Genomic DNA, 17,377 nt, shown 5'->3' on the forward strand with positions numbered 1-17,377 from the left:
ATTGACTTTTCCTTTAACAAAAGCTTATAAAAGCAAACCCAGCATATCACTAGCACTTAAATGCAGACGTGTTAAGAGTATTCCAATAAACAAAACATCCATTGTTCTTGATAATACTTAAGGAAAGAATCCCTTAAGACGAACCACACCTAACCAAATCCTGATAAAAATCATGGACCTAAATTATACACATCACCCATGCCTTCCTTCCTCACTAGTCCAAAAATAAACAAGCACTTCAAATGAAGCTGTGAACAATAACCACACTCAAAAAAATCTGTAATCTATAAACAACATCTCAGAAAATGCATCCAGTGGCTGAAGGATTTTATAGCCAATAGATCAGCAAACATCTTAGGAAAGAATTCCAGGAGACTTCCCACTATTGAATGTTTTACAGCACTGACGGTTCCAGCATCTCTCAGTCTCTTGAGGCTGTGACACGCTTCTGCGCAAGTGTGTCTAAAAACAGCTGAAACAAACGTCAAAGCTCTGAGCTTTTATTGTTCATCAGAACTACAGGAGGTTAAAACCTGTCCGGTCGTAAACATGCAGTCGTAATAAGTGGTTTAAAAGTACTTAAAACCTTAAAAGCTCTAGTTAGCCTAGTGAATTTCGGACCAAATTATTGAACAGGACATCTGCGTACTTAATAAGTGCTTTGATGCAATTTAAAGAGCAAATTAGCCCCCGTTTCAGTTATGTTCTGCAAGAATTGACAATGGTGAAGTTTGGTAGTCAAGTGTTCTAGCGCTTGGATCTAGCATTTGTTCCTCAAACCGGATGCTCTGCATTGAACTGCCTATCACTGTACTGAACTAATACAGTCATACCTTATAACTTGACATCCCTTAAACTTGAAATCTATGAAAATTTGTCATTTGTACAATTAATCTCGATGTTAACTCAACTTAAACTTGTTTGGCTAGTGTAGGCAACACTGCGCAGCAAAACAAAGGGGTGAGCGATGTAAACAAAGGGGTAAGTGTTAGGGTGCATTCACATGAGATGTGGCAAAACTGCTTCTGCGTGGCTGTGCCGTTGTTTCCTATAGTGTGGCGGTGCTGCATTGCTGAACGCCGCAACAAGCGTAAAAACAGCAAGCCCAGCGCTTAGGGAACCAAGCAAACAATGGCACAGACGGCGCAAAAGCGGTTTTGTCATTGTGCTCTAAGGAAACAATAAAGAAGACAGATGTCTTTTTAACTGTTTTTTAATTGTATTTCAGTGTTTTTATATTATATTTGAGTTATTTTCAGTGTATAAGTGTAAAAAACAACCCCAGTATTTTACATTTGCCTAAAATATATGCAGTTCCATTGGACCATGGAACTATTAATAGTTTTCTCATACATCCTAATAGGGAAAAATACTTTTAAACTCGACGCCACTCCCAGAACCAACTGACGTCGAGTTTTAAGTTACCACTGTAATACATTAGATATTAATACTAGTTTGAGCCGGAAAGCTCCATTTGCTTCCCATGCAATCACAATAATCTCATCAGCCAAGCAGCAGAATTGAAGCTCCAACCACACCCAGTCCCACATTTTTACGAGTCAATTACTGCAGAGGAGGCCAGAGAATTTGGTCGTTTCTGGTTTGGAGTATGACTTTTTCACCTCCCACCCCCAGCCAAAATGCTTTCTGACTGTCAGGAGAATTCTTATGCCTGTACTTACGAAAGACGATGAATTGTAGAGTGTGTCCGTCACGTCTCAGCTATAATTTAAAGGTGTGTTTACACACAGGCAAGCCCACGCTCAACATGGTCACGACAGAGAGTTTATCCAACGGTACAAGAAAGCGAGGGGGCCCATCCTGCCACCTGCCCATTTATTACAAGCGTGTCATTTCCTATGAGGTCATTACAAGTACACACTGGCACCTGAACAGCCCATGTGTGAGAAAACTCATCACAATAATTGCTGGGTTAATTATTAGCATTGAGCAAAGATCCCTCCAGCTAATATACAGAAGAGATCAAATCCGAAGTAAAAACATTGTAGTGTCTGTTCCTCAAACAAAACTGATCATCTGAAAACATGATTATCTAGATATAAACTTCCAGTATAAATAAAATGTGTGACATTGGGCACTAATGTTGGACAAGAAGACACAAATCGTAATCAAGGTCAGGGCTCAGTGAAGGCCAGTGTAGTTTCAACTCACCATGTAATCACTGACCTCACTTTGAGCACAAGAGCCTTCCTTAAACTATTTTCACAAAGCTTAGCAATGGTGTGGCTAAAAACTCTGAACCTATAATTTGGAAGCATGTTCCCAAACCTTTGGTCCACACAGTGCATCACTACTTTCTATCAGCTGAAATGCTGCCTGAAACTCATTTTGTCTTTTGGCTAAAAAGTGGGTACATTACAGCCCACCAGAAGATTCCAGGGATTCCAGAACAAGGTCCAAGCGAATTGTGCTGACTAGCCGTTCAGGCGGCTCGGTCTGCGCCAACGGGGCAATGAAAACTTTGGCTCCGTCTCACAATCTCACTGGGCAAACAAAAACCCTGCCCATTCTTTCGGCCTTAATCTCTGGACTAAGTTCTTGTGTTATTCAAGCACTACAAAACAACCGGCCACAGTTAAGACAGGCCCGAGGGCAGGTTTGGCACTCAGGGCATGGAATTTGGCCGCAGTTGCCACGCGAGTGCCAGAACTCAGCCATGCTGTGCTCATAAACACATGTATTTCATGCCCATGTAAAGACTCAGGAGTGGCCCAGCGGGAGAGCCAAGGATATTGGTGAGAAGTGTCTTCACAATGCTGAGAAGCTGTTCTCAATTAATTGGCTATAAAAATCAGTCAGATCTGCTTAATGAGGTGCTTTAATTAAAGGGATAATAGCTTGTTGGCTTGAAGTTATAGGTGTTTATAAAGCAAAATACAGGGCAATTAAGGTTGTGAATAGCTGCCTTTTAAAATGGTGTACAACATCTAACCAAAATCATGTGGACACATGAGCTTGTTTAATATACCATTCCAAAATTTTAACAAGCTCCACTCCTCTTGTAAGGCTTTTCACAAGATTTTAAAGTGTGTCTGTAAAATTTAAACCCACTTTCTGACTCTCCTGTCCTGTACCTTCGTGTGTGTAAGTTTGGTCAGGAGGAACTCCAGTGACCTTTAGAAGGAAGTGGACTGTTGACTGCCAGCCAGGACATCACAGTTGCTCTTCAGAAAGAGCAGCCACACTTTTCCAGACACAATACTTGTGTTTTGTTCAGAATAGCAACTCTATATTAGTTGTATAGTAAGGACAGAGGTGGCCTAGTGGGTAGAGCATTGGGCTATGAATCGGAAGAATGTGGTTTTGAATCCTGGCTCTGCCATGCAGCCACTGCTGGGTGCCATACAATGGCTGACCCTGCATTCTGACCCCAGCGTTCAAGCTAACTGGGATATGCAAAACAAAAAGGTAGGGCAGTCATTTGGGAGCTAGTCTGGGTTTGGACTAAGCTAACACATTTGGGGCTTTTATGCTACTTTTTGGTTGCAAACATTTTGGACTGCCACACACTGATAGACTTAATGGCCAAAAGTAACTGAACACCCCAGCTAATTATTGAGATCAGGTGTATCGGGCACACCCATTGCTTCCAGGTATATAAAATAAATTCTCTAACACATAAAAACATGCCTCCAATTTTGTGGTAGCAGTTTGTAAAGGCCCTTTCACATTCCAGCATGATTGTGCTCCTGTGCACAAAGCAACATCCATGGTTTGTTAGGTTAGGTGTAGACAAGACAGCTACGCCTTTGCATCCAACTCGCCTGACCTCACAAATGCTTTTTGACAGGATGGAAACGATTTCCTAAAGACACACTCTGAAATCTTTTTGGGGAGATCTTCAATAAATGTGGTTTTGGAATAGAATGTCTAACAAGCTTTGGTGTCCACATGTTTTTGGGCTCACTTTCCTGCATTTTAAGGTAGTTGTTGGTCTTTCATAGCATTTGTGAGCAGGTTGATGGAGCTCATCAGTCTCTATAAGGGAAATATTTATCCAGCTTAGTCCGGGTTCCTGGTTTGCACCACGATAAACACAATGTTTCCCAAAAACCTCTTCAGAGAACCAACACACCCAACAGCAAGCATTCCAAACACAAGCCCCAGCAGATGATTACTGATGTTTATGCAATGCTAAAATGGTTGGTTTGACTCTGGATGTGATGAAAACATTATTGACATCATTTCACAGCTGCAATCAAATATTGCAGCTGTGACCCCCTGGGTATTCCACTCGTATCCTTTCTTTTACGCAACATCTCTCTACAGATCGTTCTCTGGTGCGAGATATCCTCTGGTATCCAAAAGATGCATAAATATTAGTACATCTTCAACTCCATTCAGAGCAGTTATGCAGAATACATGCCCAGTCCAGAGCATACATTAGACACGCTTCAAAAAAAAACTTCAGTGCTGAACTGAACTGGAACTGCCTGCCAGAAATTCATTGGACACGGTGAGTGGGAAGCATTTAACTTCTGACATTCTTAGTGATAGCAGACAATGTGAACCTGGTGATTTCAATCTGCCAGGGCACCAAGCCATACGTACACTGACGGTCCACATTCCTTCCTTATCAGGCCGTGGATCCAGTTTGCTTTCCCACTGTTCATGCCAGTGCTTAGTATTCTCAGTCACACACACACAAGCACTGATTGACAATGGGTAATTTTAATAATTGAGCCATCATCAAGGCACTTGATTGACAGACTCAGGCACACCTACATTAAAAGACCAAACTAATTTTAATTGATCCAAATCTAAAAATAAATACCACTTCATTTTGTAATTGATTAATTGATTTAACTAAAATTTGATTACAGGGCCAGCACATTTCCAGCAACCTTTAAATCCAACTGTTAGAATGTTTGACCAATAGGTCGATACTGGACCATTTCACAAATACCACTAGGTAATTATTTGGAGAAAACCACTGGATACAAAAATTGGTCCGATGTGTTTTTGGTCAATAATTTAATAACATGGTCACCAGACTTCCAGTCATTTCTAATTCCATCCTGCCAATGTTGGGTCATTAGCATTTACATTGAACCAACATTGATGACACCTTGATGATGATAATGGGGGACACCATCTGAAATGTAACCATTTAACACAGATTCTACAGAATTCCTGTCACCTAAATACACTTAAGCAATGTTGGGTCAAGGCTTACAGAACCATCAGACTGTCAGCCACCTTCAAATCCACCATGACGCCATTGAGTCAATAACACCAAATCCAATAGCCCAACATTAAGGGACAAGTTTGATTTAACGTTAGGCCAGCCGTGGAAAAACTACTCGATACAGGACTGTTCGACCTTTCAACCACCTTTGAAATCAAACTTTGTGCCAACGTCAGCGATTCCACTGTGCCTACAATTAGATTAAAGACCCATCAGACTTTTGACCACCTTTGAATCCACCACTGCGCCAAACATCAGCAACTTTTGAAAAAACACTGGGCTGATGAGTGTTTTCTCCTGGTTTTTACTAGCGTGCAGTGAATCCTTACATAAGCTGCTGGAAAATGAGCATCCACACATAATCTTCACTTTATAATCCAATTTTAATCCATCAATATTTACATTAACAGTGGGTCCATTTATAAAGCCTCACATGAGGACTGTTTTCCATGAGCAGACTTGGTCTGGGCAAAGAAACCTGAACTAAACATGAGCTAAAATGTCTACATAAAAACACACAGCAGCTGTGTACAGATTTTGACTTGAAAATCTACGTGACTGATCTTAGAGTGTATGATATGGGATGTGGTTTTGGCAGCTCTTAAAACAGGTCGTTTCAAAGCATATTAATTGTTTCCTGTTTGAACATGTTTGCTTTTGTGCTTAATAGGTTGAAAGGCAAATCATTTCAGAATGTGTACAATCTAAAATAAAATAAATGAATACAAAGCAGCTGCTGCTGTGTGGAGCCTTCGACACTGGAAGTCCCACAGGAAAGCCTGAGTAAACTTTGCTGCAGGGAAGAGGACTTTCCCCTACTAAAGATAAATTGGGAGTTCATTTCCCCTACAGGTTGATGATTCTGCAAATTCTGTCTCCTGTTACCCCCTCGTCAGGTTAAGCCGCACGGCAAAACAATATCGGCCGGCAAATTGTACATCTAACCTTACGGTGGCCATTGTTATGCTTGGAGCAAAGTAGTCGGCCAGACATCCTCCCTCATTAGGCACTGAGAGGATGACGCAAATACTAAACCTTGGGGTGGAAAAGTATACTCAGCGTGGCCTGATGCCACCCATGAGACATCCCTCATCAGAGCATCCCCCTCTTAGTCCTTTGAGTCAGACTTCTAGGTCTAGCTGAAGAATCTTGTACTTCTGGTCACCCAAAGTGGCCAAGAACTGCCAGCTCTCACAAAAGGATGAATTTCAGTTTACCAACGTTGCAACCAACCATTGTTTTAGCACAAGAGCATAAACAGTGAATAGGATTGTCACCCCAGCAACAAGATGCCTGTGGCAATATGAGTCTCCAATAAGCATCAGATTTCCAAAATTGCATCATTCTACCATTTAATGTTCTAATAAACACCTCTGTCCTCAGACAACCAAACAGCAGAATTAATTAGATTATATTTCTCTTGCAGTTTTGCCCTAAGCAACACGGGTTCATCAAGGTCATGCTTCAAGTCATTTTGGTTTTGAACACCAATTGCACATAAAGCTCATATCAAGGTGGACTATATACTGAAAACTTTTAAGCAAATGGAAACCCTTGATGCTCAAGCTTTCCACAGATAACAGTAATTCTTTGCATAGCTTCATGGATGTTGGAAAATCTTATCTTCACTGACATGTCGACATGTGATGCTTCCTTTAAATCCAGTCATAAATAAAGTACTTTATAAGACCTTGGACAGGCCTGCAATAAACACCTTCTCACCTTATGTCTGGACAGTGGTAGCCTAGTGAGTAGAGCATTGGGCTAGCAATCGGAAGGTTGTTGGTTTGAAACCTGGCTTTGCTATGCAGCCACTGTTGGGCCCTTGAGCAAGGCCCGTAACCCTGTCTGCTCCAGAGGTGCCGTACAATGGCTGACCCTACGCTCTGACTCCAGCTTCCAAACAAGTACTGTACTAGTGTATATGTGTATATGACTAATAAAGGTATTCTTCTTCTTGTTCATTGGCAGGCAACAAAGCTGCATTACACCATTTAGCCTATTTGTGGTTCAAGCAATAGTGGCATGCAACAGAGACAAAGCAATGCTGGACGTTGAGCCAATGGACTTATCATATGGCACAAGAGTCTGACGTCATCCCTTCAGAGCGCTATATTTTTGGGGGTTTGCTCTGGTTTAGCAGTGTCTATGAGTGCATAAAGATGTTTATCTTTAATAAACAGACACAGCATAAGTACTATCAACAACTAGTCATTAGCTAGTGTGAACAAAGGGTTAGTCTTAGGTAAATGATAGTTTTGTGCTTCAGTCCCCATGAGGCTGGGTATACTGCGTTTTTGCTAGGCATAGGGTTTGCGACTGACTGATTGACTGACAGACTGACAGAGTCGTGATCTGTTGCCTTTTAAACTTGATGATCTGACTCACAGTGAACCCAGGTCCCCAAAACCCATGCAGCTTTACCAGCACCACCACCACAGTTTGGCTGTACCTGACCCCTAGCTGAATGAACTAAGAAACCGCCAGTGATCAAAAGAAATTAACAAACATCCTGGTCTTTGGAATTTAATTTGGGTGGCACTTTAAAGTGCTCTGTTAAAGCATAACCCAGGCTTAATTATTGCCACATTTACCTGCAACCCTGCATTATCTCACATCCCTGAATGACAAAAGTAAGAGGTTTCTTGCTAGGGTCGTAGGAGGGGGTTGTTGACATGCTAATGTACACCAGAGTGCAGGGCTGCTTTGCGGACTTTATCAAAAGCCCCTCGAGGGGCTCTCAGCAGGGAGTGAGTGACTAACCATGGCTAAGCATGGGTAGCAGATATAAAAGAAGTCTCTTGTACACATGCTGTTCTTGTAAATGAAAAGTACCAAGATGCTGCTAAGATTTTAAATGAAACAAGAGCAAAGGATGAACCCAGTTTACACATTTAGCTTGTTTACTCTTATTGTGCTGGTATTGACTCTCAAAATGTTGATACAACTCTAATCATGACCGTTTTGACCTAAATTTTTCTTTTTATTCATTTTCCCTATTTCATTCAATCTAATCATATCCAGATGCAACCTTGCTCTCTACTGCAGTCCCCCGCAGTATCACATACGAAGAGCAACGCACTGCTATCCGTGATCAACCATCCCTTTTGCAGGCGTCTCAACTGTCCAGCAGAGGCCAGAAATACAGCAGCAATGAGGAATCCCTGCACGATCATTGTCCCTTCCCTTTATTTACAGACACACAACCAAACTTGTGTTTGTGTAGGTGCCTGGGCGGTCGTTCAAACTCAGATCCCACCTGAGCACTTGACATACTTTTAAATATACAGCAAGATGTTTGGGACAGTCTTTAGTTTGAGGTAAGGGTGGTGTGTCTCCACTAGCAAACTGAATGCATTAATGAAGTTCATATCACTTAGATTTTACAAGTTAAAACAAACAACTGGAACTTTTTTTTCCAGACCACTGAATGAATATCGATGCACTACATTTAGTTCATTTTTACATGAGGTGCCAGCAACACATTAAACAGTTCACTTATCTTCAGGGGAGGTGCCAGCGTCACTGAACCATTAAATCCAGGGCTTTATAAACATCCAATCATCTGCGCAGCTGTCAGATCTGAAATCTGTAGTTGCTGCTAATTTTATAATTAACATATAAATATGTGGCCCCCCATTCCTTTTCTTTTATTAAAGTGTTTGGTTTTGAAATGGGATGTCGAACAAGCTCATGGTCAGGTGTCCCCATACTTTTGGCCACATCCACTAAATTTTGAATATAAATAAGCTTGTCTTTTTCCTGTGACCCAAAGGCAATTCAAAAAATTACCTTCCTCACACGGTTATAAGCCACATACATATGAACTCTTCCAGTAGAACTTTTGTGTTTCCACCGAGCAGCTTGTAAGAACCTTGGCTTGCTGGTGCTTTCATTTCAGGACATGCACAAACTTGTCTTGGAATAAAAGAAATAGAAGGGCACGCACGGCGCAGCTCGGTCTGCATCCGCCTTTTACAAGACAAGTACACACGACTGAGGATGGGTTTACACTGATCTTCAGCCAAGCCAAAATTAGCAGCAACTACAGATTTCAGATCTGACAGCTGCGCAGATGATTGGATGTTTATAAAGCCCTGGATTTAATGGTTCAGTGACGCTGGCACCTCCCCTGAAGATAAGTGAACTGTTTAATGTGTTGCTGGCACCTCATGTAAAAATAAACTAAATGTAGTGCATCAATATTCATTCAGTGGTCTGGAAAAAAAATACTAGTTGTTTGTTTAATTCTTAACGGCACATCAGCTGCTATGGCTGTTATCATGACTGAATAAAAGGTTCCATATTTAAAAAGTCAAAAAGGGAGTCGATATGTTTCTTAATTGGAATTCATCACAAGACTGTATATGGATAAGTGAGTTGTTTGAGTAACTGTGAGGATGCAGAGTTTTTAAGTCATATTGCTTCTAAGAATTTAAGTTTTTAGGGGACCAGTTGTAAAAAGAAATAATCCAAAAATAAAGTACTGGGTGGAGATAAATGTAACCTTATTATTACTGGGTTGTCATTGGCAATCAGGTGGCACAGCTGTCCAATGCACCAACCTTACACTGTGGGGAGGGAAGATAGTCAAAGCACTGCAATGGATTGGCACCATTTTTAGACGATGAAAATGAAACTACACCATTATTGTGAAGGTAAACATTGATTCATGTAGTGTGAACCTAAAGTCAAAAAGCTTAAAGAAAACACATGCCGCTCAGGTGGCGCAGTGGTAAAACACACGCTGGAACCAGAGCTGGGATCTCGAATACATCTTATCGAGTCTCGGCTCTGCCTGCCGGCTGGGCTGAGCAGCCGCATGAACAACGATTGGCCTTGTTGTTCAGATAGGGGTGGGATATAAAAAAAAAAAAAATGACGGCTGCACAGAGATGGGGAAAAAGTGCTGTCAGGGTGTGTCTCTCCGTGCACAGTGCTGAGCTGCACTGTACTCATTAAAGTGTAGGTGACGATGCATACGGCATGCTGTCCATGCTGGGCGTGGGTTAGCTTGATTCTCCTGAATGAGCGCGTGGATCGTATTGGTGGAGAGGAAGCATAACATAAACGTAATGTAGTGACCTCAAACAGGAGCAACTGAAAGGAACCTTTCAAACATAGGTAACCTCACCCACAGTATTTAGCCTATTATTGTTGTTGCTTTTTAATGTGCTTATTACAGCCTTGACAGGACGCCAATCCATCTCATGACCCAGAGTAAAAACTGCCAAATCAAATATCCAGATTGGACGTCGGACTGTTGGTACACTAAACAAAACTAGAAAAGCTGGTACCGTGTAGGCTTAAGAACATTCTGGATAACCATACCCTTCCCAATATGTGGGCTCAAATTCCAACCAAACATGTTTTTGTTAGTCTACGTTTATTAGACTTCTACAATTTAGCATTAAAGCTGGAAAGCAGCTGTTGGCTGAAAGCCTGCATTTGATCTTTGCACTTAATCAGAGCAGTCAAGCCACTTACCACGATCCCTTTATCATCTTATCTGTCTGAACGAACCCTTGTTCTCCTGAGCAATGGTGGCATGACTCAGTGTGACAGAGGTTTGGCATCATCGTAACAAAGTGCTGGGTTAAATATTTGCTGCCGGAGGTGTCGATGATCATGTGTGTGTGTGTGTGTGTGTGTTGGTGGGATGAGACAATGGTGTGAAGATCTCTTACATGAGTGAGTTAACTCATGTCCACACTTGCAGGAGCTGCAGTACCAGCTGAGATGCAGCTGTGTTTGGAGTCTGCCCCCGACTTGTGGTTTGCCAGACAGATGAAAGCATTCAACTCCCACAAAGATGCACGGCAGATTAGCCACTGGCTGAATAGAGGGTTGCTGTGACGAGATTTGATCAGCCATGACTGAGAAGAACAAGAAGATCCAACCTTGTTTGAACCTTTGTAATATAAGAATGGACGTGCTTTTTTGGTTACAGTTTGACAATCTGTCTGGGTAACAATGTTAATTTATACTTGTAGGTATTTTTGTTAGCATGGTCAGGTCGAGCCATAAGCTGTCAACCTCACTGACCTCAATTTAAAGCGGTCACACCTCACTGAAAAACAAACAAATGCAGATCTGTCAGCTTCCCGTATGTTTTGGCATGTTTGCACTGGGCCATGCCTGGTAAACATACAGTTTGCTGCCACCCAGCACCCAAATTTCTTTCCTATAGTGTCTAGTGTGCTACAAACTCATTTCCTGAAACTTTATATAGCTGACAAACTTACAAAGAAATTACTTTTTTTTATTACTATGCATTTTCTCCCCTTTTTCTCCCCCTTTAGCGCGTCCAATTGCCCAATTTGCATCACGCCTCCTCTCTGTCTATGCCGATCTCTGCCCTGACCGCGGCGATCGAAGCTAACCCACATCCCCTCCGACACATGAGCAGCAAGCCGTATGTATCTTGCCACCCACACATTGACGAGTGTTGTGCCACCTAGCGTTGCGTGAGGAGAGACACACCCTAAGAGCACTCCTTCCTCATCTCCGTGTAGGCGCTTCTAATCAGCCAGCAGAGGTCGTAACTGCACCATTCTAACAGAGAGAGACCCACCTCCGGCCTTAGTGCCGCCCATCTGAACAACAGGCCAATCGTTGTTCATATAGCCGCTCAGCCTCGACCGGTAAGGCAGAGCTGGATTCGATACGACGTACTCGAGATCCAGCTCCGGTTGCAGCGTGTGTTTTTACCGCTGCGCCACCTGAGCGGCATCAAAGAAATGACTCTTAACGTTTCGGCACACCAACCTCATTGTATTCTGTACATATAAACAAAATTTCAATTTGATGCCTGTAACACACATGAAAAGCACTGGACTAGTAAGCATAAGGTTGCTGGTTCAAGTCCCACCACTGCTAGGTTGCCCCTGTTGGGCCCTTGAGCAAGGCCTTAACCCTCAATTGTTTAGACTGTATACTGCAAGTTGCCTTGGATATAAGCGTCTAATAAATGTCTAAAGTGTAACTACCATTCTGAAACATTCCGCAGGGGAATTGGTAACAGGTGGGGGTATCATGATTGGGTATAATAAGAGGATCCACCACAGGCTCAGTCTTTGTAAGCAATGATGGGTCGTGGCTCACCAGTTTGTGCAAAACTTCAGGAAAGAATTCTCAATAAGTTCAAAAAGAAAATTTCTCAACACCAGATTGTGAATAATTTATGTCGTTTACCATCTACTGTACATAATATTGTGAAAAGATTCAGGGAATTTGGTGAAATCTCAGACCTTGGGGGGCAAAGCCGGAAACCAGTGTTGAATGTGTGTGAACCTGGAAGGCTCAGACATCATTGGGTGAGACATCATCATGTGAGACATCATCACTTAACACCGTCCGCCACTGCATCGAGAAATGGAAATAAAGTGTGCAAAGAGTTGGGTTTTCCAGAACAGAGTTCCAAAGACTGCTGCGTTAGAAAATGATGGTGACCTGATGTCTGTAAGAATATCAGAAACCTTCAAAGATGGCTACAGTGTTTCATTCCCGGGCAGCTCTCTGTAACACACTCCCTCCTCAGCAGATACCACCGTAGCTTTAAAGCCTTCTAATCCCCAACCATTCACCCGAGCGTGAAACCGTAAACCCTACACGGTGGACGAGCAGCTCACACGGCGGTTATAAATGAACACAGTTTGAGTGCACTGCTAATCCCCAAGTTCTAAATTACATGAAACATGAAACCAGTTTCAGGAAGCACCGCATTAAACACAGCATGATTAATATTCAGTTAAAGAATCGCATGATTAACCAAGGAGATCATGACCAGTGATCATCTTGACATTAGCTAAGAAACTGGAAATGTGGTCACCCTAAATACTCGATATCTCACAACATGCTGAACTCTAGCTCTAGAAATCTAGGTCATGTGAGCATTAAGCTGCATACCACCAATGAAAATCAGCGCCCACTTGCAGCGCTACAGCCTGGGAAAGTTCGCCAACCAAAATAGCCACTGGGGGGTAACATTAGGGTTGAAAAACAGCAGCAACAAACTGCACAGACTGTACACAAGCTGGGAGTTAATAATAAAAATATTAATAACAACTATGAGGGCCTCAAAAGACACCTGACCAAGCTTGTTGAACATTCCATTCTAAAACCATGAGCATTTATATAGAGTTGGTCTAACTGTGCAGCTATAATAGGCTCCACTCTTGTGGGACTGAAGTGATTTAAGCGTGTTGGTGTAAAATTGTCGCCATCAGTCAAAGGGGTATGTGTAAGGTAGGACTACGATGATGGCTGAGATGGTCTGGCTCTCATTCGCTGTTCAGCTTGATCTATAAGGTGTTTGATGGAGTTGATTTTGACCAACTGGTGTGCTGTCACACCAAACTCTCCAAACTTTTCAGAATCAATGAATTAATATGATCAAATTTATACACCTGTTAGCAATGGGTGTGCAACATTCCGGACGCTTCTTTTCACCTACCAGAGGTGGAGTCTAACAGAGAGCCATATAACATACAGGGGATTTACACTATGCTGCATCTGGAGTTATCCACCCCTCATACAGACACCTGCTCTCCAGATATGTCTGTTGTACACCCAACCAAGTCACTATTATGATTCAAACTCAAGACCTTAAGATCTCAGTGGTGCATTGGAGCACTGCGGCCACCAAGGTTAATGTTTAAAATTCCTCACAAAATTTCCCAGAGGCACATTTCAAATAGAATAATGCAGCCTCAAGACAGGGGTTCCCAAACTGTAGCCTGAGTGTGATGTATGATACATGAAGGTTCAGCTCAAACTAACTTCTGTAGACTCCTATACATATGCCAGCTAATACAGATGTTAAGAAGCACTGATCTTAAATGCTCAAATGGTCCAGCTGTTTAATGCGCTAGCCCACCACCAGTGAGATATGAGTTCGATTTTCAGCTGTGTCATCAACCAGCAGGGCACCTACACAAACTGGGTCTGTTGGGCAGGATGGTCAACTGGATTTCCTTTGCCGATCTAATTGTGTTACTAAATAAAAGTAATAATTTTAATGCAGTGCAAATGTAGCTGAATTCAAAAGTATTTTTTTTTTAATTGACGTCAGTGACGTGGTCATGTGCACACTGATTTTAAAAGTGTTAAGTGTGTTGTTTTCTGCTCTCAGGCAGAAAACAAAACAATCCAGAACCCAAAATAGAACTTTAAAAGTAAAAATCTACTTTTTTGATTCTGAAAACTTGGCTTGGCTTGGCAAAATTTATTGGCACAGAATTGACTCCAAATGTGCATATAATTCTGTTTGTTTAGAAAGGTTGTATGTGGCAGTTGTAGCCTATTGGTTAAGGTACTAACCCCACCACTGTAAGGTTGCACTGTTGGGCCCTTGAGCAAGGCCCTTAACTCTCAATTGCTTCAACTGTATACTGTCACAGTACTGTAAGTCGCTTTGGATAAAAGCGTCTCCTAAATGCTGAGAACGAATGCATGAATTAATTAATTTTCTTCACACAAGCGATACTAATGCTAATGTTTTACCATTTTTATATAGAAAACAACAGATGGAAAAAACAATCAGTGGTGCAGCAGTGACCTTCAGCAATTCAGAGCAAAGAATTTATTGGCAATTACCAGCCTAGTGACTGTTAACAAAAAGGCGGGACACAGTCTATGCTAGTAAAATAAAAGGGTAATAAAAAGCTTTTACTGCTGTTTTGTTGAAGCTGATGGCTAATTATGACTCTTAAATTCCTGCTGGATGTCAGGAATGTTGGTAGCAACTAGTGGCCCACAGTTCACCTGACTGAAGCAAGCTTTCTACTAAGCACTAAAGTAAAAAATGTGAAAAACAGATTTCCCCGGTTCCGGATAATCCAATTACGAGGCCATTGTGTCAACCTGGAGGAAACTAAAGATGACTCATGTTACAATATATAGGTTTCATATTTTCCAGACAGGATATGAAGGATGTCATATTGTTTTTCAATTTAATGACAATTTAATGGTGAAAGCATGTGTCACGTGCTATGTGAGAGAACTGCAAATGCTGGATCAATTACCAACAACGATCATTAAAATAAAATACTGACACTGCATTTTCCAAAATGTAAAATATCCCTATCCGACCTTCCCTCCCTCAAAGACCCGACCAGGTCGGTGGCTCTGCTGATACAATAATATTATTGGCCAACTAGTTTATAGCAGAAAATTAGCCATGTATAAAAAAAGATCAACAACAAAACAGACTGTCAGTGCATCATATTAAATCAAAAACCACTGACAAGAAAGCAAGCATAAAACAGGGCATAGTTTTAAACTGTGTTCATAATTCTTTACAGTTCATTTATTTGAGCAACAACAACATGCTCAATAAAGTACAATAATGTTTGACAAAGCAGAGTTCACCAGGTTCGGATATTAGGCTCACTTTAATTTCATTTTAACTGGAACTGCCCCCATAAAGCCAAGAACGGTTCACGAACAGCAGTCAGCCCTCAAGGTGTTCACAGACAAGACTGCTTACAGAAATAAACCTGAGAAAGTTTGAAGGCATGCAGCCACCAACAGAACAGTCTATGAATAGCTGGTTCCTATGGACAAGATTAGATCAGCAGAAGTACATTTCAGCAGTAGGAAATCTTTTCTCTTCAGGCTGATTTGGCTAAATACCGTATGTCTGACATCCCAAGGTGTCTACAAGTTGACTGCTGTAGACAAACCAAGCACTGCCGTATACTGTTCAAAATCAGTGTTGCTTATCTTATGGCAACAGAATTTACTCATTTATATAATCAATTTTTAGATCACTGGAAGCAGCAGATTTATTCATACAGGACTCCATGAGCAGACATTCCAACATTTTAGTATTTATGTACTGTTGCTGTTTCATAAAGGCACTTTTACAATGATTACGAAATTTCAAGCGGTAAAGTATGCTAGCCCACTATTACTGAAATCTATTTTTCGAATCTCTGCTGTGTACCGTTGTTTGGACATCTGCACAGACATGACTGGCTAGTTTCCAGGAAGGGAATGGCCTTAACAAACTAGCAGTTGAAAGGTGCACCGGTCAGTGCGCTCTTAGTGCTGATCCCAGGCCTGGATAAAACCAAGAGGGTTGCCAAGTCTGATATGCAGACCAGATCCACCATCCATTTAGGCGACCTCTAAATACTGGAGCATCCAAAAGCAGAAAGCAGAACAGCAACATCAGAGCTTTGAAAAAAGCAAATTATGTGCAAAAATTAGCCCAAAAAATTGACTAATGGCATAACATTATCTCTGACCCTCAAAAAAATAGTGGAAGAAGCTATAAGGTCCATGATTTTTAGTAGAAAAACTAATCTAAGTCTAATCTAAAGACTAGATTTCTAACCAAGACTGAGAATGGGATGCCATTGCCAGTTTTTTTCAGTCTTTTTCTCATTTATTTCACAGCCTTTTTTCAGTAATACAAAATAGTCAAACATGACCCCTTCCCCTTTAAGTCGGGAGGTATTGTGATTAATAATAATTCAATTTTATGCAAAATGAAGCACAGAAACTGTGTCCATAGTATCTCAAACATAGAGCCACTTATCCCCACCAACCACAGAAAGTCAAGGGGCTTTAAGTGTTGCTCTGCATGCAGTGTGTATTGGGGACTTATTGAGCATTTATAAACCCTTCAGAAAGAAGTAATCTGTGCATTATATGCGTATGCAGACAGTATGTATGTCTGTAGATGTAAATGGAGGTCGCCTATGAGAGAAGTGTTCACTTACGGTAATCAGATGAGACCCCAGAACCAGTGCAATGAGAAATGCAGAAAGTTTTCGGACTCCAGTCCGGGTGCCCATTTCTCCCGTTAACCCAGTGAATGAGCAAATCTGAATTTCTCAATGCAAGCCGCCCGGGTGGAGAGGGGGAAAGTTTTTAAAAGTCTTCCTGCGGCTGTGTGTCCCGTCCCACGCTCGGTGGGACTTCATTTACCGAAAACGAACCGTCTAAAAGCGCTACAGGTCCCCAACTACCAACATAACACTATAAACCTTAATGCGGTGGCGATATCCGTGTAGCTGTTCTGGCTTGCAGCTTTTCTGTGAGGAGCCAAAAAGTTTTGCAAATTCGGACTCCAGTGCCGTTAGGATCCAGACTTGCAGTCTGAGTTGAAAAGAGGAGCAAGACTGAAGTGCCCGACCATACAGAGGAGAAACGCCACCT

The 17,377-nt window shown here is 41.7% G+C and overlaps 1 protein-coding gene across 7 annotated transcripts in view; it reads right to left on the bottom strand.

Moving 5' to 3' along the window:
• hspg2 (heparan sulfate proteoglycan 2) overlaps positions 1-17,296 on the bottom strand; it is a 140,581-nt gene extending 123,285 nt beyond the window's left edge. For all 7 annotated transcript variants that reach the window (XM_063015212.1, XM_063015211.1, XM_063015207.1 and 4 more), the window contains exon 1: positions 16,939-17,296. In XM_063015212.1, the coding sequence (XP_062871282.1) occupies positions 16,939-17,013 (75 nt within the window). In that variant the 5' untranslated portion in view covers positions 17,014-17,296. The remainder of the gene's footprint in view (positions 1-16,938) is intronic.
• Positions 17,297-17,377: the final 81 nt, after the last annotated feature.

Source organism: Trichomycterus rosablanca, chromosome 19, assembly GCF_030014385.1.
Source record: "Trichomycterus rosablanca isolate fTriRos1 chromosome 19, fTriRos1.hap1, whole genome shotgun sequence".
NCBI classification, from domain to species: Eukaryota; Metazoa; Chordata; class Actinopteri; order Siluriformes; family Trichomycteridae; genus Trichomycterus; species Trichomycterus rosablanca.